This window comes from Culex pipiens, chromosome 1, assembly GCF_016801865.2.
Source record: "Culex pipiens pallens isolate TS chromosome 1, TS_CPP_V2, whole genome shotgun sequence".
In the NCBI taxonomy this organism is placed as follows: Eukaryota; Metazoa; Arthropoda; class Insecta; order Diptera; family Culicidae; genus Culex; species Culex pipiens.
Window position 1 is genome coordinate 40,221,367 of NC_068937.1, and position 27,489 is coordinate 40,248,855.

Here is a 27,489-nt window from a genome sequence, read left to right on the forward strand (position 1 = left end):
AAATTTGCTGTCTGGCTGGTTTGGCTGTGTGTGCGCTGGTTGGCCCACTGTGCAATTTTAACAAGGAAAAAACGGGTCTTCGCAGATTATTTAGGTGGCAGCAGGAGAATTGGTACGGCCACTCTCGAAAATCGAAGGTGGAAAAATGTATTAATCCGCGCCCGTGTGTGATATTTCTCGGTTCGTCGCGAGTTTGCCGTGGCCAGAGTTTTTGAATCCGGAAGCCTTGTGCGTGTGGAATTCGGGGGTGCGTTCCAGCGCCGTGGCCGTCGTCTTTTTCTCCCCACTTTTCTGGGGCCGTGCTGCACAGTGAAAACGCGAAGAAAATCGTCGTCGTCGTCGTCGTGACCCGCAACACTCTTCTTTCCCCTCTTTCTTTTTCTCGTGTGCATCATCATCATCATCATCATCAGCAGCAGCAGCTCCATCTCTCACTCCAAGTGGAGAGTCTCCCCCCGCGCGTTCCGTTTCCACCCGCTGCGGGGTCTTTCCCTGCTCTTCCCCACCCCACGCCTCTCTTTCATCACCCAACTTGCCGGAGTCGTCATCACATCACGGCAGTGTGTTACTCACCGAAGGAGGAAAAAAAAGTAGAAACGAGTGAAAAAAAATCTGCCCGTGGCAACTCCTCCGGTGGCCGCGAAACGTCGCGCGGCGTGAAAGGGGTTTCGGACACAGTCTCGTGCGAGTTCCGGACCGTCGCGTGAATCTGCCGGAGATTGAAAACAAACCAGCTGATTTGGCAGGAGGAGATCACTTGGAAGGGGAGCAGGAGCAGGTCGGCAGGAAGCTGCTGCCGCTGGTGTCCACGGCTGGAACCATGGAAATTCTGTCGCAATCGCTCACGAACGGACTGACCACGACGACGCCCCGCAAGAAGGATATCGATCCGAAGGAGAATCTCTGGTAAGTGGCAGCATCTACGCACACCTGTTTTGGGGATGTAATCTGCTGATTGTCGGTGGATTGGGTTTGGGAAGTGCATTCGGTAGACGAGTGCACTCACCTGATGATAAAAATTAACAAACTGCACAAAGTTTATAATTTGAATTGAACAAACTCTCAAAAACCCATTTTTTTTATTAAACAGAAAGTTTGTATTGCTTTACTAGCACAGCTGGTAATGAAAAATTACTCTAGAATAAATCTCAGATTAGTTTTCAAATGGACGTAAGAGCCACCATGACCTTTTACACTAAATAACATTTTCTTCTTATTTTAAACATAGCAAAATATTATTCATTCTGAGTTATTGGAATTTGAAGAATATCAAGAAGAACAGCTTCAAGAATTCTAGAAATGGGTTTCAGCAAAAAAAAAAAAATGATAATAATAATGGAAGATCAACAAAGACGGCTTGATCTGCCAATAGCTCTGACGGCATTTTTAACTTCGAAATGGAAAAAAAAAAAACTTTCTTTTATCACTTGAAAACACTTTTTCTCCACATTCTAAAAGAGCCCCAGAATCGCGTTGAAGATTTATTTAGTTATCTTGTTTTGAAGACTTTTAATGAACTTTGCTCCGTAAAACGAAATCGAAACGAACTAAAAAATGAATCTGTTATCAAATGAAAATATGCATTGCACTATGGTACATTGGGTGGCCAAGTTTCAAAAAAGTGACCTTCTCCAAATATTTTTTGGTATTTTTTTCTCGAAAGTAAACATTCTAACTAAGAAAAATCCAAATTTTCAAAGCTCTAAGTTTGTTCGTTACGGAGATACGCAAGCTGAAAGTAAAAAAATGGAGTAAAAAACTAGCGTTTTTCGCAAAAAAGGCTGATTGTTTAATTTTAACATAGCTCAGCCATTTTAAATGTTTTACTAGGACAAATATACATCGTTGGAAAGGTAATGAGATAAGCTTTGAAACTATTAATAGATAAAATGTAGTTTCTAAACCAAAAACTGAAGTTTTCATCGAATAACTGGAGCATTTTTTTGACAAATCATATTTTTTTGTGTTTGTTAATCGAGTACTTTTTTTGCTAACCGATGCTAAACATGAAACTAAGATCACTTGAAAGATTGGATTATAATCTAACATTGCTGAAATTTCCAGCCTGCGATTTTTTGCGTTTTCGGAGATATGCCATTTTGAACATTTACGTTTTATCACAAATTGCTGCAATCTACATATGCGCCCGTTTATTTCACTTGCTTTGCTACCTGCTTGGTGGGCATCGTCGCTTCTAAAATCAATACCTGGTTTCAAGAAGTTCGAAATGACTTTATTGAAATTTTTTGTTGCCTACATTGAGTGAACGAAGTTGACTTTATAGCTGTCGGCCACCATTGCTAGTACCAACCACTAGTGTCTTCCTTTTTATCTACAAGGACTTCGCCGCCCTGGGCTCCTAAGTGTATGAAAGTATGGCACGGAGCGACGGCGCCGAATACCCATATTTACACAAAGAATTTTAGAGCGCCCGCCGCGGGATTCGAACCGGCGACCTCTGGATTGTGAGTCCAGTGCGCGGTCCGATTGATCCACACGGGCGGGACAACCTACATTGAGTACCTTAGTCAAAATAAGGTATTCGTACCGAAATTTCTCAAGCGAAACTGGAGAATCTCAGTTTGATACCGGAAAAAGTATTCAGCAAAATGTTGACTTAGCATGATGAATTTCTGCGATCAATCCATGAAACTGATTCACATTTAAGTTCTATGTTGGTTAGTATAAAACATCATAAAAAGTGCCTTTAACATATCCTGAAGCTGTCACAAACTCTATTTTTATCGTTTTACTTCATAGTTAATATTTTGAATAAAATTAATTTTTCTGTTAGGGTAGGGGGGGGGGGGGGTCTCAAGTTATATTGCATGGACTCACAAAAAGAAACACACAGCAGTAAATAATAAATATTTGACTTAAAATGAATTTATTACGCTTAACAAAATTTTGTTGGAGGGGAGGAGGAGAGGGGGGGGGGGGTGAAAGAAACAGGAGGGAGGGGTTGTGTCCTTAAAGTGGGGATGTATTAGCTTATCCATAATTTAATAATATAAACTTGCAATACAATATATACGCAATTCTGTTGCACTTGCAAATGTATGAAAAGACTATTTATTATAAACAATTAACTATTGAAAAACATGAAAAGTCTTAAAATTCGCCTTTTTCATTTCAATACCATACATTTACCCATTTAAAACATTTAAAAAGCAAAAAAATAATTTGGCCGCCTGTTTGTATGGAGATGGCCCATAGTGCATTGCATGCTTTAAAAACCTTAAAAACTGCTATTTCGACGCCAACATTTCAAAGAGCATCATGTACAAACCATGCGTTTTTAGAAAAACGCATTTGAATGTTGAGCATCCATTTTCAATTCCCATTATAATATAAAAGCAAAATAAGATGTTTTAATAATAACAAACGATAAAAAACGTTGCTTTTGTTGATACTTGATCATCCAAATTCAATAAAACATTATTTCCGTAATTTTATTTGAGAAAAAACAAACATAACTTCTTTTGAAATCACCAACGTCTATATCACCCTGCTGTCATTGAGGGGGACGCTTTGTTATGATTCGTTTTTCTTCGCCGAATGTACATGGCGCTTTGTTCATGTTGCTTTTTTTTCGTCACGAGGTTTATGTAGTCTTTTGTTTGACAGGTTGACAGGGCTATATAAACAGGGACTGCTGATGGCAGAGATTTTGTTTATGTTACTTTATTTAAAATCATGATTAAACAGACTTTACTAAAGTAACTTTTGCTCATTTTTGGTGGAGAGGTAGCTTATTAGGAGTACTTTCAGAATATGCAATAACTCAGAAAGTGTCAAAATGTACATGATGCCTTTTGAAATGTTACCGTCGATTTGTTTAACCAAAACTTTCTGTCCCTTCAATGTTTTGTTGAACTCAGTTTACGAAATTACAAGTTGACTTTCACGAATAATACCGCTTTTTATTGGAGTAATTTGTTTTAAAGTAATTTGAAAATAACAGTTTATTAATTCCATATAAATCCATATTAAACGAAAAAAAACCCATACGGTAAGAATAAAATTCGTACAGTTGGTAGCCTTAAGAAGCTATTGGCACACAAACAAACTCGCACTTTTTTGTGTTTGACAATTTGACAGTTAGCCAAACTCGCAAACAAAGCCAAATGTATGCAGGCTGACGTTTCTGCAAACAAATGCAGGCAAACAAACAAAGCATGCAATCTGCCAAACTGTCAAAAAGTTTGTTTTTTTTTTGTCGTCGTCTAGTAGCTCCTTAACCCTCTACAACCCAACCCCGCCTCTAGACGAGTTTCGATCTAAAAATTCGCCAAAAATCAATTTTTCAACTATTTTTTGATCTTTGAAAAACATTGGAAAGAAATTCTCTAAAAATTATAGAAATTTTCATGGGTGGAAGCAGGGCTGTGGAGTCGGGTCATATTTCAAGCGACTCCGACTCTGACTCCGACTCCGGCTTTCTGAGATTAGACGACTCCAACTCCGACTCCGGCTCCGGCTTTCAGTCCCAACCGACTCCGACTCCAACTCCGGCCTACCAACTCTAGCCGACTCCGACTCCAGCTTTCTACAAATGGTTGGCTCCGACTCCGACTCCACATATTTTGAAATGTTTCAAAAGTTTGTTAACTATTATTTTGAAAACATTGATAAATAGGATTATTTAAATACACTCTAAGTGCTATGTTTTTCTCAAGGAAGAATCAACGGAAAAAAAGTTTATAGGTTACAAGTTTTATACGTTGTTGAAACAGAATTCAAAAACTATCTCCAGTTTTGAAGGCTTTTTCAGAAGAACAGTTTTGTAATTAAATTGGGTTTTATTTACTTAACCTAAAATTAGCTTGTTTGTTTTATTTACATTTAAATTATAAAAAGCTTATATATTTTAATATTAAATTGATTTTTTTTGAATGAATCATTTAAAGAAACCTGGCCTTAATGATTGATTTAACATATAAATTCAATTTGCACACTTTTAAGCTGACATTTATAAGAAGCACATTGTCTATCAAAGTTACCTTGTTTTTTTAAATAACATTTTTAAACGAAACTGTTTTCTTTTTTTGCAATTCCCGGGCAGACGGTAATAACAAAATTCATGCCATTTCAATAACAAATTCTGTTAAAATAACAGAAAGTGTTATGGAACCTTCTTGAAAAATCTGTTTTTGCATAAGGGTTTAATAACAGTTTATGTTATCATAACAAAATTTGTTATTGGTTTGATATTGGTTGAAAGCCAAAACAACTTTGGAATAACATTTTTTGTTGTGGAAGAATAACTCCAAATGTTATTGAAATGATCGGATTAGTTGTTAAAATAACAAAAAATAATAACAAAGATTTGTTCGAAGAATAACTAAAAATGTTATTAGTCTGTTATTACAATAACAATCCAATAACAAAAAAATCCTCACGACGAATAACAAATCTTGTTATAAATAACAGAAAATGTTATTGGCCAAGTATTTTCAAATATCAAAAAACGTTATTCCCGAGTTATTTCCGTCTGCTCGGGTTCCGCTGTGAAACTGTCAACTTTTCCTGTCCTTCTGGATAAACGAAACGGCCTACTTTTCCCTACCAAAAATAACAAAATGGAAAATTTATACCTTTCAACACCAGTGCTGAAAAGTTGAACTTTTCAGCACTAGTATCGAAAAGATACATTCTTCAATATTTTTTTGTTTTGAACGGTGAGTTTACTTAACACATTAATAATTGACATAAAATTCCATTCAAAAAGCGTTTTTCGTAATTGCAAAAAATGTTGTAAGCAACTCGTTGCAAAACTTGTTTTTTTGCAGCACTCATCGTATTTGTCCAACTCGGTAAACCTCGTTGGATAAATTACGACTCGTGTTTAAAACAACTTCTTTTTGCAACTTGTTGCATATACTACTATTTAAAGATTATGATCGCAAATCAAGGTATCTAAAAAATGTCTTCGTGGAAAAGATAATTAAGAGGCAGTATTTGTAAATATTGCTCGGTTTGTTCTAGAGGTCGTATCGAGGTGCTCCGATTTGGATGAAACTTTCAGCGTTTGTTTGTCTATACATGAGATGAACTCATGCCAAATATGAGCCCTCTACGACAAAGGGAAGTGGGGTAAAATGGGCTTTGAAGTTTGAGGCCCAAAAAACCTAAAAAATCTTAAAATTGCTCGCATTTCCGTAAAACTTCATCAATTCCAACTCTCTTAGATGCATTCGAAAGGTCTTTTGAAGCACTTCAAAATGTGCCATAGACATCCAGGATTGGTTCGACTTTTTCTCTTAGCTTTTGCAAATTACTGTCAAAAATGGATTTTTTTAAAACCTTAATATCTTTTTGCAACAGCCTCCAACACCCATACTCCCATAGGTCAAAAGATAGGTAATTACATGGACTATAAGCCTACGGAAATAACTTTTTGGCCGATCGCAGTTTTACTCATAGTTTTTCGATTTTTCTGGAACAAACATTTTACAACGTTAGTTTTTGCCCTGTAGGCCGTCATAGCGGCACTTTTTGGTCTCAATTTTGTCATATTCGAAATCCTCGGACAATTTCACGTATGTTATAAGTATTGGAGTTGTAAATTTGATTTAAAATATAATTAAATAAAACATTTTTGAAAAAAGAAATAGATCTTATTTACCCTGTGATCAATACGTCAAATGCTGTATCAAGTAGGCGAAAACCTGTTTTACCCCTAATTAAACAAATTGTTAAAAAATATTTTAATTCATTCTTAATGGCAATTTTTCCAATCAAATTTACAACTCCAATACTTCTAACTTACGTGAAATTGTCCGTGGATTCCGAATATGACAAAATTGAGACTAAAAAGTGCCGCTATGGCGGCCTACCGGCCAAAAACTAACGCTGTAAAATGTTTGTTCTAGAAAAATCGAAAAACTATGAGAAAAACTGCGATTGGCCAAAAAGTTAATACCAAAGGCTTATAGTCCATGTAATTACTTATCTTTTGACCTATGGGAGTATGGGTGTTGGAGGCTGTTGCAAAAAGATATTAAGGTTTTAAAAAATCAATTTTTGACAATAATTTGCAAAAGCTAAGAGAAAAAGTCGAACCAATCCTGGATGTCTATGGCACATTTTGAAGTACTTTAAAAGACCTTGCGAATGCATCTAAGAGAGTTGGAATTGATGAAGTTTTACGGAAATGCGAGCAATTTTAAGATTTTTTAGGTTTTTTGGACCTCAAACTTCAAAGCCCATTTTACCCCACTTCCCTTTGTCGTAGAGGGCTCATATTTGGCATGAGTTCATCTCATGTATAGACAAACAAACGCTGAAAGTTTCATCCAAATCGGAGCACCTCGATACGACCTGTTACACATTGGTGAAAAACTCGCTCTTAAGGGGTCCTTTTCAAATATCCGTGACCTAGAAAATATTTTACCTGGGAATTATTGATTTATTTAAATTTTAAAATTTTCAATATACATAGAAGGAGGCGCGCAATACTTCTTGAATCTTCACCTAAAACGAATCTATATGAATGATCGTGCGCCTCCTTCAAAATATATGAAATATCAAATTATTGGATAAAAACCAAAATCCACAGGTAAAATATTTTCTAGGTCATTTTAAAAGGACCTTACCGTCTGCTTTTAATTTTAATTGAAAGGGATGCAGTAAAGAATCAATTAAATATTTCTGACTACAAAAAGTTATAATACTAAATACTTGGGTAAGAGGGAATAAACAGGTTATCATTTAGTAAAATAACACAATAAGAGTTTCCAATCACAATAAAAAGCTTCAAAAACATAATGGCATCTGATAAACCTTTAAAAAAAAGGCAATTCAGTGCATACGACTTAAAAAAAACATTGAAAAATATAACAAGTTTTGTAAATTAAGCTGTTTTATAGCAAATACTGAACAACATTTTTTTTTTTTGCATTTAAGATGACTCCGACTCCGACTTCGACTCCGGGTTATCAGAAATTTTCAACTCCAGCTCATAAAATTTAGCCGACTCCGACTCCGACTCCAGCTGTTCGAGTTTTGACGACTCCGACTCCGACTCCAGGTCCCCAAAAAGACCCGACTCCACCGACTCCGGCTCCGACTCCGACTCCACAGCCCTGGGTGGAAGTTTCATTTGACTTTGCCAATGTATTGAAAAATATATTTTTTAGGGGTCAACTTTGGCAATTCCTATATTTTAAGAAAAAAGAAGTATGCAATAATTTTGTAGTGTCTCAGACTATACCTCTACTCATTTTTTTTTTACAATTCAAATCATAATGGTGCCATTCTATAGCAGAAAATGTAAAAAAAAAACAAGCAACACACCACCCACCCCCCCCCCCCCCCACCTCGTGGGCAATTCGAGCCAAACATTTCATAAGGGCACAAAACCAAAAACCGCGATTCGAGAAAATCGCTTGCAAAAAGTGGACAACTTGTTTCAATTCCTATTTAAAAAAGAAGCTTGACTGATGGTATTTTTACTGATGATACGATAAAACACATCATTATCCTCAACTCTGCTTAAATGCTTCTTGATATTTGTTGATTTTCGCAATAAAACTCATAATTTAAAAAAAAAATCGTTATTGGGCCCTTTTAACATTCCAACTGTTGTTCATAATGGGCCCTTTCTAAATGCAATTTCGAAGAGAGCTGAAAGGGCACTAAAGCGCTGTCACCTGATTGTTGTTTTGAATGATGTTTACGGGCCCTTTTGTCTAGTTAGAAATAATGAGGAATTCAGTAGAAATTCTGATTATTGGTGAAGTTATGTGATTAAATAGTGTAGATAAGGTATGTGAAACATAAAAATTCTTCAAAAGTGTACTGAACAGCAGCCGCGGGACCGTATTAAATATTGTTTTTTGACGAAGTTTTTTCTCTGCAGAAATCCTTGGTGAAAAGTAAACCAAACTTTTTTTTGAAATGAATTAGTGTTAAGAATGTATGAAAAGTTCACTTTATAACATAGAAAGTTCCTTAACCACGAAAAACTAACGAAAAAGAAAAGGGCCTAATTGAACTATTTTTTCTGGTTTGGAGTGAACATGGTTATGTGCCCTTTTGTGTTTTTGATTTTTTCAATAGGAAATTGTTTGTTATCAATCTGATTCTTGGAGGGCATGTAGGGAGTGTACTAATGAATGGAATAGTGGAATAATCCCGAATGTTTACGTTTTGGTTTTGTGCCCTAATGAAATGTTTTGCTCGAATTGTTCATACAAAAAAAAACTTTTTTGTATGGATCGTGGACAATCGCCATATTTTTTTGCCCCCTGATTTTTCCGACCAATTTTGAAGGGGGAGCGACATAAACTTTGTAAAATATTTGCAACGGCCTAAATATAAAACAAAAAAGTAAAGTTTTTCATAGAACAAAAGTTGCTTAAAATGTCCTCCTAAACACGGGGAAAAAGAAAAATTTCGAAAAAAAAATTGGCCAGTAGAGGGTTAATTTCTTAAGTCTATACATTCTCTACGTCTTTTCATTGTTTTTATCTGAATATGCATATGAAGGACGTATTAGACTATCGAAAACACACAAACAAACTTTTTGACAGTTGGGCAGTTTGCTTGCATTTGTTTGCAGAAACGTCAGCCTGCATACATTTGGTTTTGTTTGCGAGTTTGCCGCAAACTGTCAAACACAAAAAAGTGCGAGTTTGTTTGTTCGTTTGCCATAGTCTAATACCTCTTTAATTTGAAAACGGTGCCAATTATCAATAAAATATGAAGACTCATATGTTATCGGGGAATGGTAGGCTAATGGAAAGGGGGGCAGCTTAATTTTTTTACTCTTACGATTTTTTTAGTACACTCTTACCAAAAATCCATATTTCTCAAGTATGAATTACAAACTCTAAAATCTCTGCATTTTCAGATTTCTTTGATTGTCTCATTCAAAACTCACAAACAACTATTTTCATGAAAAGTAAGGAAAATAATAAAGCCATCGGTCTAATAACAATGTTTTGTCTTGTTTGTGAACAGTCAAAACGTTTATAATCTTTTGTTTTGATAAAAAAATAAGCTTTTTCTGTAATTTAGAAAAAAGTGCCCTTGAATATTTAGTTGCTGATATGCCGAGAAGGTGCTCTGGTGCACCAAATGATAACGGTTGAAAAACACTCAAAACCAGTCCAACCTCACAATGTTATTCACAGGGGTTCTTGTCCAAGGTTCAAATAATAGCAAAACATTTTTTGTTTCATAAAATTTTGTGTTTAGTATTTTTTACGGACTTTCGAAAACAGGTCTTTGCTTGTGCTTAACCAAATTGATGAAATTTGGTGAGATGTTAGTATACATTCTACATGAATACCTGCAACTTAACGTGAAATCGGTGTACATCACTTTGGGCTTCTTCTTTGTTGTATTCTTCTTCCTAGTAATCATTAAAATCATTAGCGTCATCAGATTAATTTTCTGTTGTTGTTTACCAACAGATTCCAAACAAAAGTCTTTTTGTTTTGTTTAATTTCAAATGTCAATATTTACATACAGGATTAATTTACCTAACAGTGTTTTTTAAATTAAAAATTATTTTTTAATTGTTCAAATGTACCACACATAAAGAATCTAGAAAAAATAAAATAAACTATTCTGTAGGTAATCGTATGTCAAATAAAAATGTATGTCAAATAAAAATAGGACCAAGAATCTCAATAAAAGATAATAACATAAAGTTTTGAAACCTTTTTGAACTGGTATGTTTGGATGGTTAAGGAATTTCCTTTATTTCCATATAATTTGAAAATTCTTTCTGCATAAGCAACTTATTTGGAAAATTATTCATAGAAATGTAATTGTTCCTTTTATACTGAACTATCATCGATCATAAATTTGAATGAAAACGTAAAGAAGAAATAAAATGACTTTTTCCAATCTTCGTCAAGAAATGATGACTTGCCAACCACAAAAAGTTTCGTAATGCGAAAGAAGGAGACAACAAATTTTATTTTGCTCTTCTAACCGGCGCGGGGTTTGAATATTTTTACAAATTGCGGGTAAAATAAAAGTTTTCGCGTTCTTAAAATTATTTTTTCGTGAAGTATTTACCATAAATAGACGTGGGTAGTGATATGTAGTGCATACAGTGAGTGATTATATTAATATTAAAAGAAACAACGCAGCGCCCAAGTTTTCGGAAGAAGCAGAAGAAAATTGATTATAAGAAGCAGCCAGCGAAGCAAAAATTGATGGGCCTTCAAATTTGCTGAGTTTCTGCAAGTTTTAAGCAAATTTGTACATTGAATTATACTTTAATCGATACTTTGTGAATATGGTGTGTTGGAGTATGCTTTTGGTAAAGATATGTTGGTTTTAGAGCATTTATTCTGACCACGGTATTTTTTGAACAGTCAAGTTTAAGGTTAGGAGGTGGATCATTGATAATAATTAAGGCCAAACGACGGCAGCCTTTTCGGCCATTTTTTGTATGTCTTGGAATTTCACCTTAAAGCACCATAAAAAGTTGTGTCAGTTCCGAGATGTTTGAGTTTAAAGTTTTAGTGCTCTGCTGTAACCATGGGCGGGAGAGGGTCAAATATTAGATACATGATATGCTACCGATTATAAACAACTAGCACTATAGATAATTTTTAATCATTCTGATACTTGACATTGATCCACAAAAACATAAACAAAGAGCCAGACGTCCCCCTGCAGTACAACAACATTGACCATCAACCAGACAGAGAGGGGAGAATGAATTGAGAGCACCACCACTGAACACGACGATACAAGATATGATTCATCAACATACGATGCATACGAGGGGAAACCACTATAAGCGAAATGCATTGATTTTGTCCTCACTCTGCGTCGCATACACATTCGTTTATCAGCTATACTGTGTGTGCGATACCCCGAAATGGATATCAGTTTTGCAGTGGTATGGCAGCAGTGGTTCAATGTGTGTCGCTTGTTTCGATTAATCGACTGGCTCTGCTGAAACAATCGAACGTTGGAGAAGGTGACCCACCCACGAAAATAAGAGAACAGCAACAAGAAAGTTGACTGTTGCATAGCGCGCACACCCCTATAATAGAGCAACTCACCTTTGGAGTGAGAAATGCGACGACGCCGAAGAATTGAGCGAATGACGCGATCGCAATTGCAGCGATCAACCATACACCGATAGCACTAGCGTACACCAGAAATGGACGTCGGCGGGAAAGAAAATTAATTATGCAAAAGTTACAGAAAGTGGTTCTTGCTCTCTGAGAAGTGTGTGGTGACGAGGGTGTGGTGATCGTTGTGATAAAATATGCGTTATTTGAAGCTAATACTTGGTCCTGAACTTAGAACAAGTCTATCTGTATGTATTTGATGTTGACATTAACCGCCTGAATTTGCTGCAATTTGCCACTAAAAATGAAAAAAAAAATCCGTAAGGGCACATAATAATATTTATCCAAATCACAGAAATTGGTTCGTATATAACCTTTAAAGTTTTGTTAGTTTTTCCTAGTTGAGGAACTATTTGTGTTATAAAGTCAGCTTTTCATGCATTCTTCACTTCAAAACAGGCCACGGTTTCAACATTTGAATGAAAAAAGTTTTTTTTAATGCATTAAAGTTTGACAGGAACCTAGTACTACGTTTTGTTCAGATATTCATGCGGATCATGCCAAACATTTAGCTTCAAAAAGCTCACGAAAAGATGATTTCTATAAAAAGTTAAATAACAAATACTATTACGAAAATAAAAAAGGTGCAAAAAATGTTTGTACACCTTTCGAAAAATTAACATAAATAATGTTATTTGTTGACAAATCACTATAAATCCAGTCTCCCAACTCCAAATAGGCATCCTTGACTGATTAAAAAAATATTTGGATTGAATATAAAGTTTACTAACTACTTAGTATAAAAGTTTATATAACTCTGGAAATTCTATATAAAACTTATCTAAACTTAATTTGGCAAACTTTCAATTCATCTAAATGTCAATATATGACCATAGAATTGCTAAATAAACATTTTGGAGTGGGTATAACACCGTTTTGGGGGTCTTTGTATCGATAGAATAGATATTTCGTTGGGATTTCGTACCAACCCGGAAATACGTCGTCGGAAAATCCGCCGGCATCTGAACCGGTCCACAACTCATAAGTCAACCTATGTGGCATCAGAAAGGGCATAAAATTTCCGATCTTTTGATACCCATACATCCAGGTTTTCTATAAAACTCACGCTTTTTAAATACCTAAGCAAAAACGTTGTTATGGTTTCGTTTGAGCAACCTGCCAAAAATGTATGGAATTTCGTAATTTTTGTTCTCGTGGATCAAACTTACTTTTTGCCCAGGTATTTAAAAACGTAGGTTTTGTCTTTTGTGGTCTCTATTGCAAGTTTCTGCTCGAACCTAGGAGTCCAAAGGCTTGAATGAGGAGAGCGCCCAAGCCTATTTTTTACTCCAAGGAACCTTCCACTCCAGGGTTCAAACTGACGACCTTTGAATTGCGAGTCCAACCGCCGCCAGTGATTCCAACGGAGCAGGCTTGGTTTGTACTTATAGCGTGGAGACGATTCCTTTGGAATGACTTAACGGCCTTAGGGACCCCCCCCCCCCCCCCCCCCTTCGTAACAAATCGTAACAGATGAGCGATACACAAGGTCTTTTTGCTAATTTTGATGAGTGCTTATATGAAAATTTTGCGTTACGTAACATAATTTTTCATCCGAAAGTTTCCGAACAAAGCACTAGATTGTATGTGTTTTTCGGAAATTATACGTAAAACTAAACTTAAAAATGATAAAAAGTCAGAATCGTCCAAAAATTACATGGGACAATAATTAACCCTTCGATTTTCGATAATATTTCGGAAACCATTGATCAGATTTTTAATGTTAGATAGTGAAACTTTTGAAAATATTTGTAACGTTTTTGAAAAAAAAAGCTGTCAAAGGCCAACTTATGGGAAATTGGACGAGCTTTTCAGTAAAAATATTTAAAAGACTACAAAATCAAGTCTGTCATGTAGAAATTGCCAAAAACCACAAAAAAAACTGTTTTTTCAACATTTTTATTTTTAAAACCACTGTATCTTCACAAGGATTGGACATAAGACAATGGTCAATATGGAGACTTTTATGTAAAATTGTCTGGGGAATTGATTCTCAGTTTTTGAAAATTTTGACGTTTAGACCACTTTTCAAAGAAACAGTTTTAGTAAATGATTTTTGTTTTTTTTCCCTGCATTTTTCATGAGTCTTTTGTCACATTTTAGGCTATTTTCACAAAAATTTTGAACGAAAAAAAATGGTGACATCAACTTGAAAATTAAATTTTATACTTAACAATTGAAAATTCTCATAAAATTGGCGTTTATTTTTCTTTCAGTGTATTTTTTTTCAGAAAGCCCATCAAATTTCCTACAAGTTTGCTGCCGTTCTACGCATAATTTTCCCATGTCAGTTTTGGTCGATTTTGACTTTGTGACATTTTTAAGTTTAGTTTGATATGTACTTTAAGAAAAACACATAAAATCTGGTACTTTGTTCGGAAACTCATTAAAAACAACACCAAGTCTGTTTGTCCCATCGTTAAACTTCTACGCATAATTGTCCCACCAAGTATTTTCTTACACGGAATCATTAGTTTTACTAACCATTATGTCTTGTTTACCTTTTGTAAAGCAAGAGAATCACAAATAAAGGTGATAAACTGCTAACTGGGGTGATTAGGGACACATAGGGCGAATAGGAACCCACGGGACAATTATGCGTAGAAACACAGAAATCGGTCGAAAAATTTCAATCGCGTTTTTCTCAGTTGCACTTTTTTGAACATGGGACAATTATGCGTAGAACGGCAGTTTGTCTTTGACTACTTTTTGATACGATGCAACGGCTTCGAGATACAGTAATTTTTAAATTACAAAATACACAAATATTTAAATAACTTACGCCCTTCTCAAATGTAATTTTTGAGTACAATTGGCTCCATATACACAAAAATGGCTCATATAGGCCTAGGATAACATGTCTAAAAAGTTTCATTAAAATCGGAGAGGGACGGGTACAAAAGTACCAGAAAAATTCCCGATTTGAGCGGGAATTGCTCTGTAAATATCAACTTTTAATACTTTGCCTTTAGTTATTTATGGACAACTCTAGTAACAGTGAATTTAGTAATTCTATCAGAATCGGTGATTTGCATTCAAGTAGCTTACAAACCATTCTGATTTGTCAAAATTTCCATATAATCTCGATCAATCAATACACGGAGAAAAAAGAGTTCCCAAAATCGTGAACAAGCGTTCATGAAAATAGGAACCACGAACAAAGTGTTCAAATCCCACTTAGTTCGTGGTTTCCATTTTCATGAACGCTTGTTCACGATTTTGGCAACTGTTTTTTCTCCGTGTAGTGAAATGATATCGGACTAAATTCGTTGATCTGTTGAACTAACGGTTGTCGGATTATGATTGTATCGACCATTGTTGCGAATCGAGGATCTACTGGAATTCTGACGATCAAATCGTCGTCTCTTTTTCAATTCACGACTTTTAAAATATGAACTGTAAATCTAATTTTTTTGTTTTTGTTTTTCAAAAGAAGCCAGACAGGTTTTGAAAGAAACTTTCTAGATGGTTTGGCTATTAAGTAAAATGTCAGGGATTTGAGATAAGAGTAGCTTTCGGATAGGTTACTTTAAATCTTGTATTCAATTCAAGTCAGGTAGTTTTCCGCAAATGAATATTTGGACTTATATGAAAAATTGAACATTTTGGACTTATGAATAACACACAACTGTGCATTCATTCTAGAGTCAGATCCATACAACGACAAGATTACTGACGGACGTGACAGGACGAGGGCCCAGTTTAGAGGTTTCGACATGGATCATCCAAAAAATAAATGAATATGGACACTATTTTGAAAAATCAAAGAAAAAAAATTTAATGCCCTAAAATTGGCTATAACTCAAAAACGGTGAACCTAATCAAAATTTTACAAAAGTACTTTTCGATTAAAAGTTCAATTTTACAAATAAAATGTATGTTTTGAATTTTTGTGTGTGCCTTTTTTCACTTTATAAAAAAACTCTTCTTAAAAAAGATCATGACTTGGCCTTTAAAGCTCAAAAATTGGCACTTTTTTCTATTAAAACAGAAAATCAAGGGGGGAAGAGTTGGTCAAAATCGAGTTTTTGTAATAGAAAGTTATTTTAAAAAGGACTTGCTTGTTTTTCATGTTTCCGCTATACAATGTTATAGTTATTTTCCATTTTTTAGATGATTTCCTAGCTAATGTTCTTTAAAGCATTCATTTCAGACTAATCATAATTTATAAAAGCTTTCAAATGCGACAAAAAGCCGACAGCAGATTTCTGTTTATTTTCTTCCCTGAATGTAAACACAAGATTACAAACTTGTGATCACGATTTGCGCTTGAACTGGTCGACGACGATGGTCTGCGACGACGGTGTTCAGAGTTCAGCATCATCTGCTGGTGGTGGTGGTGTCAAGTTGGCAAACAGCTGTTCTTTTTTTCTTTAAGTCTTCTAGTCTTCCTCGGTTGGCAATGACTCCATTGAGGAGCAGTAAAACACCTCCCTCCAATATACCTGCTCGAATGATTTCACGTGCATGACGTAATGTATTTGTTCCCCACCGCATCCCTGCCCACACACAAAGCTCACTTTATTGATTGTCTCAGACTGGATTGCTTATCGATGAGCTTTTTATTTTGACGCTCCGTCGCAAAGTTCAACTAAATTTTTGGATTGGTGTAAATCTTTTTAAAATTACTTGGTTCCTAAAATTTGTAAAAATATCACTTAAATTTAGCTTCTTAAAGTGTTCATCATTACGGTACTTTTTTTTCGCTTGGCACCTTAACCAAACAAAACGCAAACGTATACGAAAGAGCCGTTGTCACAGTTTGGCGGTGCGTCCAAGTGCTATTTATGAATTCTAGCTTGGTTTTCGCAGAGTAACTGCCGGCACTATACGTATACCCCCTAATCATCATCATCATCATCTTCTATAGGTATTGCCGTCATTGTCACTCGTTGTTGTTGTTTAGGGGTTGATGGGATTGGGAGAGATGATCGATGGGATTTCAAAGTGCGTTCAAAATTACTATATGAACAATTGGAATACATGGATTGGCTTCAAGTCGAATGCAAAATGTTAGAATTTTGTGTTTAAAAAAATGTTGCCACCGAAAAAGAACACGGGATTTAAAAAAAAACTTTAACATAGGATTGTTCTTAGATAGTTTACCAACATTTTCCCAAATTATGTTGGAATTTGATGAATTCTACCATAAGGCTCTGGAAGGCATCATTCCCAATCGGCCATTTGGCGGCCATGCTTGTTTAAAAAAAAATCAAATCTTGATTGAGGATCTATCAATCAAAAAATGGATTTCTTTGTGTTGTTTGTAGAAGCTTTTTACATACACAGTAAAAAATAATGTAACTTTGGAAGCTGTAATTTTGGGAAGGTTAAATATTACCTCTTTTATGATGTAATTTTATCTCAATTTAGACTGAAAAAGTGACATTACACCAGAAAAGAGGTGGAATTACACATTTCCAGAGGTAAAAAGGTGTAAAACTTTTTTCTGACATAAAAGATGTACCCCTTCCCAGATGTAATATTATCATGATTTTTTTCTGTGTATCGTGATTACACCTTCTACGACCTTAAATGTCAACCTTTTGAAAATAGTACCAATCTCACCCCTTAGAAGGGGTGACATTGGGTCAAATGAAACTAAAATGACGCTCAAATACAAGAAAGAGTCAAAACAAGTCACCCAACAGTGTTACTTGTTCAAGAAAATCGTATTGACATGCTACAATAATGAATTACAGGAATTATTCTAGGATGTTTCTTCAGCAAAGGATTCTTCAGATGAGCAACTCTCTACCAAAACCGGAAATGGATTTTATTTGTATTTTTTTATTTGACTCAAACTTTGTGGGGGCCTTCCCTATGACCAATGCTTGAAAGGGATCTATCACTGAACGGGACTGCTCGATATTCGATAGAACTTTCTGACAGCGTTCATTTCCCAAAACGATGTTTGATCGCTGACACACAACGCCTATCATGACCGTCATTGCTTGGCGACGGTCGATGAACGTAAACACGAAGACGAAACGAACGAAAAATGAGCACCACTTAAGCAGCCGCCCGAACGAGACAACGTGCTCTTTCTCTTTCCCTCGTTTTTGTCTCTCTCTTCCTAGTGTATGCTGCGTGGTGACAGAAATCATGTTATTGCTATCATTAGAGAGATGATCGGAATCTCGGTAGAATGTCAAACGACCGCTCTCTAGCCTCTCTAGGCGATTTTTCTCCTGGAAGGAAGTCAATGATTGTGTGAGTGACTTTGCGTAGCACTCATTCCTTTGTGTGTGAAACGAACGAAAGCAAAATGTAAAAATCAAGTTGTCGTGGTGAAGACGATTGGAGTGCTCTGTCAGCTATCACAAACAAAGTCGAAATTTGGCAAGCCCTGCCTATCAAAGAATCTATTTTGTGTTATTGGTTTACCTATACAAGTCTCTATACAATTTTGGCAGCTGTCTATACAAAAATGGTACGTAAATATTTAAAAAGCTGTTATTTTTTGAGTGAATTTTCTGATCTTCGGCAAAGTTGTAGGTATTGTTGAGGATTATTGAAAAAAATAGGTACAAGGATTTTTTGCCGATTTTTTATTAACTTTTTTTTATAAACACACTCATTTTCCCAAAATACGTATTTTTTGATTTTAGAGGTTTTTCGATATGTTTTACGGGACCAAAACCCGCAACTTTTGTGCTGTAGAGAAGAAATGGTAAAAAAATCGGCCGCCAAGTTATGATTTTTTGAAAAAATAGATTTTTTTAAATAGTGATTTTTGGAAAAAAATAATTTTATACCAAAAAAAAATTTGACCTCAATTTTTTATGTAAAGTTCAATATGCAATCGAAAAGTACTCTACAGATTTTTTGATAAAGGGCTCCGTTTCAAGATATAGCCACCGAAAGTTTGATTATAACGAAATTATTAGCAGTTTTTCGTTTTTTAAAAACAGTGACCATGAGTGATCATTTCTGAAAGTATTTTTTTAAAAGTTTTAAAAAATTGGTTAAAAATTGTCTAAGAGACATTGAAGATATGACGTCTAGTTGTTGAGATACACCGGTTTCAAGAAAAGAAACAAGTTTTCCCACCCAAACGATTCATTCAATATTACGCTCTTTTGAAATGCTAATCTTGATTTACAAATTTTGAAAATATTGTTTTCGAAAAGATCGGAAAATTTCACGATTTCCTTTTTTACATTGGAAAATGGTGGGTTGTTTGGGTGAGACTTAGAAAACATCAATATTTATGTTTTTAAACCATTGCATGGCAATATCTCAGCAACTAAGGGTCGTATCAACAATGTTCAAAAAAGCAAAATATAGAGAATTTTCTCAGCTTTTCAAAAATATGTTTTTCAAATGTGGGCAAACATAAGCACTAATTTAAAAAAAAAAGTTACTTAATCCACCTTAAGGTGGTTGGTGCCTTCCTCACATTCATATTGTATTTTAGGTTGTATTTACAAATTAATTTAAGAGTTTTTTTTCAATCTTTTTAATTTTTTTTTCAATCTCGTTTTTAACTCTTTTTTACCAACTCTCCAAAATAAAGGAGAAAAGGGGGGGGGGGGGGGGGCTGTAATTGAATTTAAAAGTGCCGATATGCCAACATAAGGTGCACGATGGAATTGCATGCTGTCCCCATATCCTTAGTAAACAATGTCTTATGAGTTGTATATTTCAGTAAAAAGTTCGTGTAAATCTTTTTCGAGACAAAATGATGTATAGAGTTATCTATACGTGCGCATGTATTGCGTGTTTGTACACGAAGGGTTTTTAGGTTAAAATTTGTACCCGCCAGCAAAAACAAATGGTAAGCTAGTGTGCGTGAGATCGGGCTTAGATAACTCTATTCAGCAACATAATTAATACAGACTTTTTCCAGAAGAGACGCCGTCACTGCTTAAGCAATGTGGCAACCGGGCGATACGCATGCTGCGCGACTCTCGCGCGTAAGAAAAAAGACCCGGCCTTTGAGGTTAAGCAGAAATCACCCTGTTTGCAGCCCCAAAAAAAAACTTTTTTCATGGCATAACTTTAAAAGTACTTCACTAAACGGAATAAAATTTAATAGGGTCTTAGGGGACCCCAAAACGAACAGAGTAAGGCGGATCCGGCCAAAATCGGTTCAGCCAGTTCTGAGATAATCCTGTTGATTCTGAGTCGATAGGTATACGTGAAGGTATATCTAGGAGGTGTATTTAAGAAGTTCATTTCTCGAGTGATTTTATAGCCTTGCCTCAGTGAGGTGAGGAAGGCAAAAAAATAACTGAGTCTATTTTTAAAAAAAAGTTACCTTAAAATGGCTATAACTTGAAAACGGTGAACTTTATCAAAATTTTACTAAAGTAATTTTTGATTGCAAATTCAATTTTACATCGAAAAATGAAGTTGAAAATTTTTTGCGATCAGTATTTCAATTTTTAGAAAAAATCAGTATTGATTAAAAAATTCATAACTCGGTCGAAGATTCTTTTGCCCATTTTGCTCATGCAAATCAAATTTAGTGATAAAAAGTGAAATAAAAAATCACTTCAAATTTTTTTTCGGTGTGGTTCTTATCAATACCTACAACTTTGCCGAAGACACCAAATCGATCAAAAAATTCCTTCAAAAGATACAGATTTTTGAATTTTCATATATCATTTTTGTATGGGCAGCTGCTAAATTTGTATGGAAAATTATGTGGACAAACTAATTATGCAAGTGCTTCTTCGGGCATACCAAAGGCACCAAAAAAGTTTCAGCCGGATTGAAAAATACAGAAAAAAATCGATTGACCGAAATCTCAGAGAATTGCTTCACTTCGAACCAATGTCACCCCAACTGACGGTATACTAGAATATTTGCAAATAAACATCTACCCAGACTGTGCCACTCGCTGTTCAAATTTTCGAAAGTTTATGGTTATTTTGAAAAGATAATACAGTCCAGGCTCGATTATCCGAAGGCTTACACATCACACCTAACTGATTCTGAGCGTTTCGTACGGTATGTCCACGCATCCTTCCTCCCCTGTTCATTATGTGAAATGTGATTCGTTCACAAAATCTGTCTCTGCGGTTAATGCAACGCAGTAGGCCTGGCCGCTTTTATTTTAGCTATAGATTTTTGCAATTATTTATATTGACAAGAAAAGACTTGAGGCGTAATCTAACCGCAAGTTCTTCCAGGATCCTTTTTCGGACTAGCTGCGCTTGTGTTTGATTAGATTAGATTAGAACTTAAGAGTTCTTCAAATACATTTTAATTATTGCAATCATTCTCTAACCCCTCCTCTCTCTCCCTTTCCCGCAGGTCGGCCATCCTCAGCGAAGTACAAACCCAGAGCAGTACCAAACTTCCCTCGAACAAATCCGTGCTGGTGCTCGGGGACAATGCCAGCGGCAAGACGACACTGATCGCGAAGCTGCAGGGCGTCGAAGACCCGAAGAAGGGCTCCGGCCTCGAATACGCGTACATTGACGTGCGGGACGAGTACCGAGACGGTTCGTAGATTCGCCCTCAAAAGAAAGCTGCGTTCTAATTGATACATTTTTTTTGTTTTGTTTTGTAGATGTCACCCGCCTGGGCGTGTGGATATTGGACGGCGATCCCGGCCACAACAACCTGCTCAAGTACGCGCTCAACGAGTCCAACTACGCACACACCCTGGTCATTCTGACGCTATCGATGACGACACCGTGGAGCTGGGTGGAACAGCTGCAGCACTGGATCAAGATACTGGAGCATCACATAGCGGAGCTGAAAATCGAGCCCGGTGAGTTGTGGCCTCTGTTTTTTTTGTTTTTGTCCTCCCAAAGTGAGAGGCCGGTCAGTGCGAGCGAGGTGTCACATTACAAAAGGACGCGGTCGGCTCTTCTGGAAAACGTTCTAAAAGTGGAGCGTTTAGAAAGAGTGAGAACAGAATGACGGACGCGCACTGTAAGGTTTCGCGTTACGAAGGTTGTTTAGGATTTTTTTGGTTGGGGTGTTGATTTCATACAAATTTTCATGGAGCAACAATTTGATGGGATTATCAGATTTGAGCGACGAGTTGTTGCTTGGAACATCAAATTGAATTTTAAATAATTAAGACATTTTTTAAGCTTGAGAGCAACCTCACAATTCTGCCAACTCATCAAACTCCAAAACAAATTAATTATTTGATTCAATATTTTATGTTATGTATTAATGATTAATGTTAACCCTCACACGCTTTGTGCGTGTAACAATTTCTTCGATTATTTATTTTTCCCGGAGGACATATTAAGCAACTTTTGTTCTTCGAAAAACTTTACTTTTTTTTTGTTTTGTTTTTCATTTTAAGTATTTTTTATGCATATATCTTGTTTGGTTTATGTTTGTTTCTGATAGTATCTGGCTTATCCTACCACCTCCTGTCATTATCTTTTGCCTATTTAGTTTTTTCATGTTTTTACAGCCTCTATGTTTTGCTTGTTTTTCACATGTTTTACTATAGAACGATACCATTATCTTTAAATTGTTTAAAAATAAGTAGAGGCATAGTCTGTGACAATTTACTTTTACAAAAATTACTGGATACTTGTTTTTACACATAAGCAGCGATGGAAGAATCATCATCAATAGAAAATCTTTGAACGTTCCTCAAGAGAAAAAAATCCGAAAGGAACATGGCTCTCCTCTCTCGCGCACGAAAGATCGGTACAAGGAATCTAAAAAAAAAACATTATCTTGATTATTTGGCGAAACATCTATTACACTACTAAACTTGCAAGTATAACGTCACACGACGAAAAATGACCTATCATTTTTCATAGATGGTCACTGTGTGTTAACAAAGCGAAATAAATAATTTTAAGTGGTTCTAACAAGAAAATTCACAAAAAATCATCAACAGATTGATTTTCTTGGAGAAGATCGTGAGCGATTTTCTTTGCGTGATTTGCCTCCTCTCTCTTTCGCGAGTGAAGAAAGTTCGTGATTGTTTTGTGATTATTCCATCCCTGCACATAAGGCTGGTACAAACATTTTTTAAAGTTTTTGTCAACACCCCCTTCAAAAACGGCCCGAAAAATATGGGGGTAAAGAAAAATTATTTAAAAAAACTTGAAAATTTCAATGCAAATTTAAGTGCAATCAGCTAAAATCAATTTAAAGCATTACCCTGTTTTCAGAATCATTTTTAGCATGTTTGGGTTTATCCAAAAATCTTTTAAATTTTAGAAAATTTTAAATGAACGTACAGTTTGCCATTTTTATTTTCGTCAAATCTTACATTTTTTGAAAAGTAATGTTTGCAAAACAACTGAACTAGTAAAAGTGCATTTTAAAACACTTTTTTCATTCAAATGTGACCATGACAGTTCGTTGACAGCTACCAACCAGTCAACATCGTGGGAAAAACGCTCTCGAGCTTGTTTATTTTCAAAATCGTTTTCCACCGTAAATCGCGGGTCGAAATCTCGCGCGGTTTCCCTGCCATGGGAAAAAAGAAGCCAAAGCCCCCACCGGATGATGTCCCGGGTGTGAAGAAGTCAACTCAGCATACGTTCGATCGGCGGGACTACGGTCCGAAACTGAAAACTAACCCCACTTTGGACACAGAAGTAAAAAAACTCGCAGCAGCAGGTCACGGCTATTCACTCCGGCGGCGAGCATCTTATTCGGATCTCACCAGTACGAGAAATCGAAACACCTGGGCGGGTGCTTCCACCCAGCCAATCCCACTTGCCAACGGGTTTGACACTTTGCAATCGATGGACGACGACGATTTCAGCAGCATCAGCGGCGACAGCATCCCGGGTGTTGTTGACATCCGCGTCAAGAAAACGACGAAGGCTCGCTGCCCCCCAATAACAGTGCGAAACAAGTCGGCGATTGAAATCAACAAATTGATTTCACGTCTCGGAGGTGGCGGCGGCAACTACAGCCTACGAAACTTTGAGAAGGCGGTCCAGATCAAGGTGAAGTGCGCGGACCTTTTCCAGAAAATTACCGCTGAGCTGGTGCAGTTGAACGCGGAATTCTTCACCCATGCCAAGCCGGAGGACGCCCTAGTGAAGATCGTCCTTTCGGGTCTCCCCGTATTCGAGGTTGATGATCTGATCGAAGAACTGGAAAAGAACGACATCTTCCCGCGGGAAGTCAAAGTGCTGTCGAAATCGGAAGGTGGAAATCGTGCACTTTACCTTCTCAACTTCTTGAAGGGTTCGGTGAAGCTGACGCAGCTTCGCGAGGTGAAAACCATCTTCAACGTCGTGGTCTGGTGGCGTTTTTACACTCGAAACAAAACTGACGTGATGCAATGTTTCCGCTGCCAAGGATTTGGTCACGGCAGCCGGTATTGCAACATGACGCCTCGCTGTGTCAAGTGTGGACAGAAGCACGGATCGAACGAATGTCAGCTTCCAACGAAGGCCGAGCTGGAGAAAGCCCCGGATGACGTCCGCCAGAAGATAAGATGTGCCAACTGCAACCTCAACCACACGGCCAACTTCAAGGAATGCACTGCTCGCAAGGACTACCTCAAGCACCAGGAGAAGAAAAAACCTCGCAAAGCCTCACCGCAGGCCGAGAAAGCGTCGCCCTCGCCACGGAAGTTCACCTCAAACGTGGTGGCACCCGGCCTATCCTTCGCAAACATTGCTGCTGGTCCGGGCACTGGCTCCCCACCCGGTGCAGCTCCCAATGACGATCTGTTTTCAATTACCGAGTTCTTGGGCTTGGCGAGAGAAATGTACGCTCGACTCAGTAAGTGTACGACTAGGGAGGAACAGTTCTTCGCTCTTCACGAGCTCATGGTGAAGTATATTTACGTTCACTAGTTTAACTAAATTAAAAGTACTAAACTGGAACGGACGATCCGTTCCGAAGAAGGCACTTGAACTCTCCGAGTTTATTGTGTCGCAGAAAATTGACGTGGCCGTTTTAACTGAGACGTGGCTCCAGGGAAACGTGTCATTTTTCATCGATGGTTATTCAGTTGTTCGACTGGATCGACCAACAGATGCTGCTGAAAGAGGGGGCGGGGTTGCTCTCCTGGTCAAACGAGGAATCGGTTTCAAGCCGATGGACAATCTACGGACGAAGGTGATTGAAGCGGTTGGCGTTCGTGTTCAAACGGAGGGCGATCCAATCAACATAATTGCTGCTTACTTCCCTGGAGGACGCAGCAAAGAAGATCGAGTCAACTTCAAGCGTGACATCGGAACCCTGACGAGGCAAAGTGGAGCATACTTCATCGTGGGAGATCTCAACTCTCGCCACAGGATGTGGAATTGTACGCGGGCAAACCAGACTGGTAACATTTTGATGAATCTATTTCGTACTTCTGATTTCTTCATTCATGCTCCCACTACGCCGACGTACGTCCCGCGTGGTCGCGCACGACCCTCGGTCATTGATCTGGTTTTGTCTAACAACCGGGTAAACATGTCAGTTCCTAAAGTACATCAAGAGCTATCATCAGATCACCTGCCCGTGACGTTTGAGATCGACTGCATCATTCAGGCGGAGACACAAGCTAAACGAGTTCGCTGCTACGACCGAGCGGACTGGGTCCGGTTCCAGCGGGACGTTGGCGGAAAGCTGGACGAAACCGTAGAGTCGCTGAACAACATCCAGACAACAGCCGAGATCGACGCTTCTGTTCGCCGATTCACGTCTGCAGTACTGGAAGCTGAAGACGTTGCAGTTCCCTGGGCGGAGTACAATCCGCAGAAAGTGGTTCTACCAGATGGATTGCGGCTGCTGATTACACTGCGAAACACCCGTCGACGGCAGTTCATCCGTTCGCGAGATCCTGTGCTGGGCCTGATCGTCGACACGCTGAACCAACGAATCCAAAAAGAGTGCAGCAAACTTAAGTACAAAAACTTCGGCGATACGGTCCGCGATATCGCCAATGGCCACAAAAAGTTCTGGAAAATTTCCAAGCTCGTGCGGAATAAAGTTAAACACAATCCTCCTTTCCGTATCGACGATGGCCTGGTCATCTCCCCCGCGGAGAAAGCCAGAGTGCTCGCTGAAAGTTTCGCGAAGGCACATGACAACACCTTGCCGGGTGACCCTTCAGTGAACGACGAGGTAGCGCGATCGATGTCGGTGGTGGCAGAGGCGAACGAAAGTAACGACGACTGGTCCACATACACGAAGCCAAGCGAGATCAAAGCTATCTTCCGGAAGCTGAAAAACAGGAAAGCCCCGGGTCAAGACGGCCTGCGGAACATTACGCTGAAGCACCTTCCGCGAAAAGGATTAATCTACCTCACAAAAATCTACAACGCCTGCCTGAAGCTGTCCTACTTTCCTGCTGCGTGGAAACACGCGTTGGTGGTAGCGGTTCCAAAGCCGAATAAGGACATCACGCAACCCGGAAACTATCGCCCCATAAGCCTGCTGAGTACGCTCAGTAAGGTCCTGGAACGGATAGTACTCGCACGAATGAACCGACACTTGGACAACAACCGCATCGTCCCCGACGAGCAATTCGGATTCAGGCGAGCGCATTCGACGAATCACCAGCTCGTGAGGATTGCGCAAGCAGTCAAGAAAGGATTTGACTCGAAGAAATCGACGGGCATGCTGATGCTGGACGTAGAGAAAGCCTATGACACGGTGTGGCAGGAAGCAATTGTCCACAAGCTGATAGTCGCCAACTTCCCACTGTATCTTGTCAAAATGTTGCACTCCTTTCTGAAGGGTAGAAGTTTTCAAGTGAACGTCAACGGTGCACTGTCGGCCATCCACGGAATACCGTGTGGCGTGCCCCAAGGTTCGGTTCTAAGCCCAACGCTGTACAACATCTTCACTGCTGATGTACTGATGATTGACGGAGTGTCGTATGCGTTTTTTGCTGACGATACTGGCTTCTTTGCAACAGACAACGATCCGAAAATCGTCACAATCAAACTTCAAGCTGCTCAGAACCGTCTGGAGGAGTTTCAACAAAAGTGGAGGATCAAAATCAACCCTTCCAAGACGCAAGCCATCTTCTTTACGCGCCGAAGAGCGCCCAAGTACCTTCCGAGTTCCAAGGTCAAAGTCTGCGGCTTGGAGGTGGACTGGTCCAAAGAGGCCAAGTATCTAGGCTTTGTCTTAGACACCGGGCTTCGCTACGACAAGCACATCGACCAGACGCTCAAAAAGTGCAAAAACCTGACGAAGGCTCTCTACTCGCTGGTGAACCGACGCTCCCGATTACAACTCCACAACAAGCTGTTGCTGTACAAGTGCGTTTTCCGTGCAGTCTTGACGTACGGATCTCCAACGTGGAAAACCTGCGCAGCTACCCACCGCAAAAAGCTTCAAAGGATGCAGAACAAATTGCTGAAGATGATCTACAACCTCGATCCGTGGCACCCCACCGATGATCTCCACCAGCTTGCCGAACTGGAGACGATCGACCAGTTTATCGATCGCTTGTTCCAGAAGTTCCGGACCAGCTGCCAGA

At 38.0% G+C, this 27,489-nt stretch overlaps 1 protein-coding gene across 1 annotated transcript in view; it reads left to right on the plus strand.

The window, feature by feature from the left end:
• The window catches only part of LOC120414948 (cytoplasmic dynein 1 light intermediate chain 2), a 38,598-nt gene continuing 11,109 nt past the window's right edge, over positions 1–27,489 (plus strand). Inside the window, exons 1-3 of the mRNA XM_039576313.2 lie at positions 1–906; positions 21,372–21,562; positions 21,631–21,834. Coding sequence (XP_039432247.1) covers positions 821–906; positions 21,372–21,562; positions 21,631–21,834 — 481 coding nt within the window. The 5' untranslated portion in view covers positions 1–820. The remainder of the gene's footprint in view (positions 907–21,371; positions 21,563–21,630; positions 21,835–27,489) is intronic.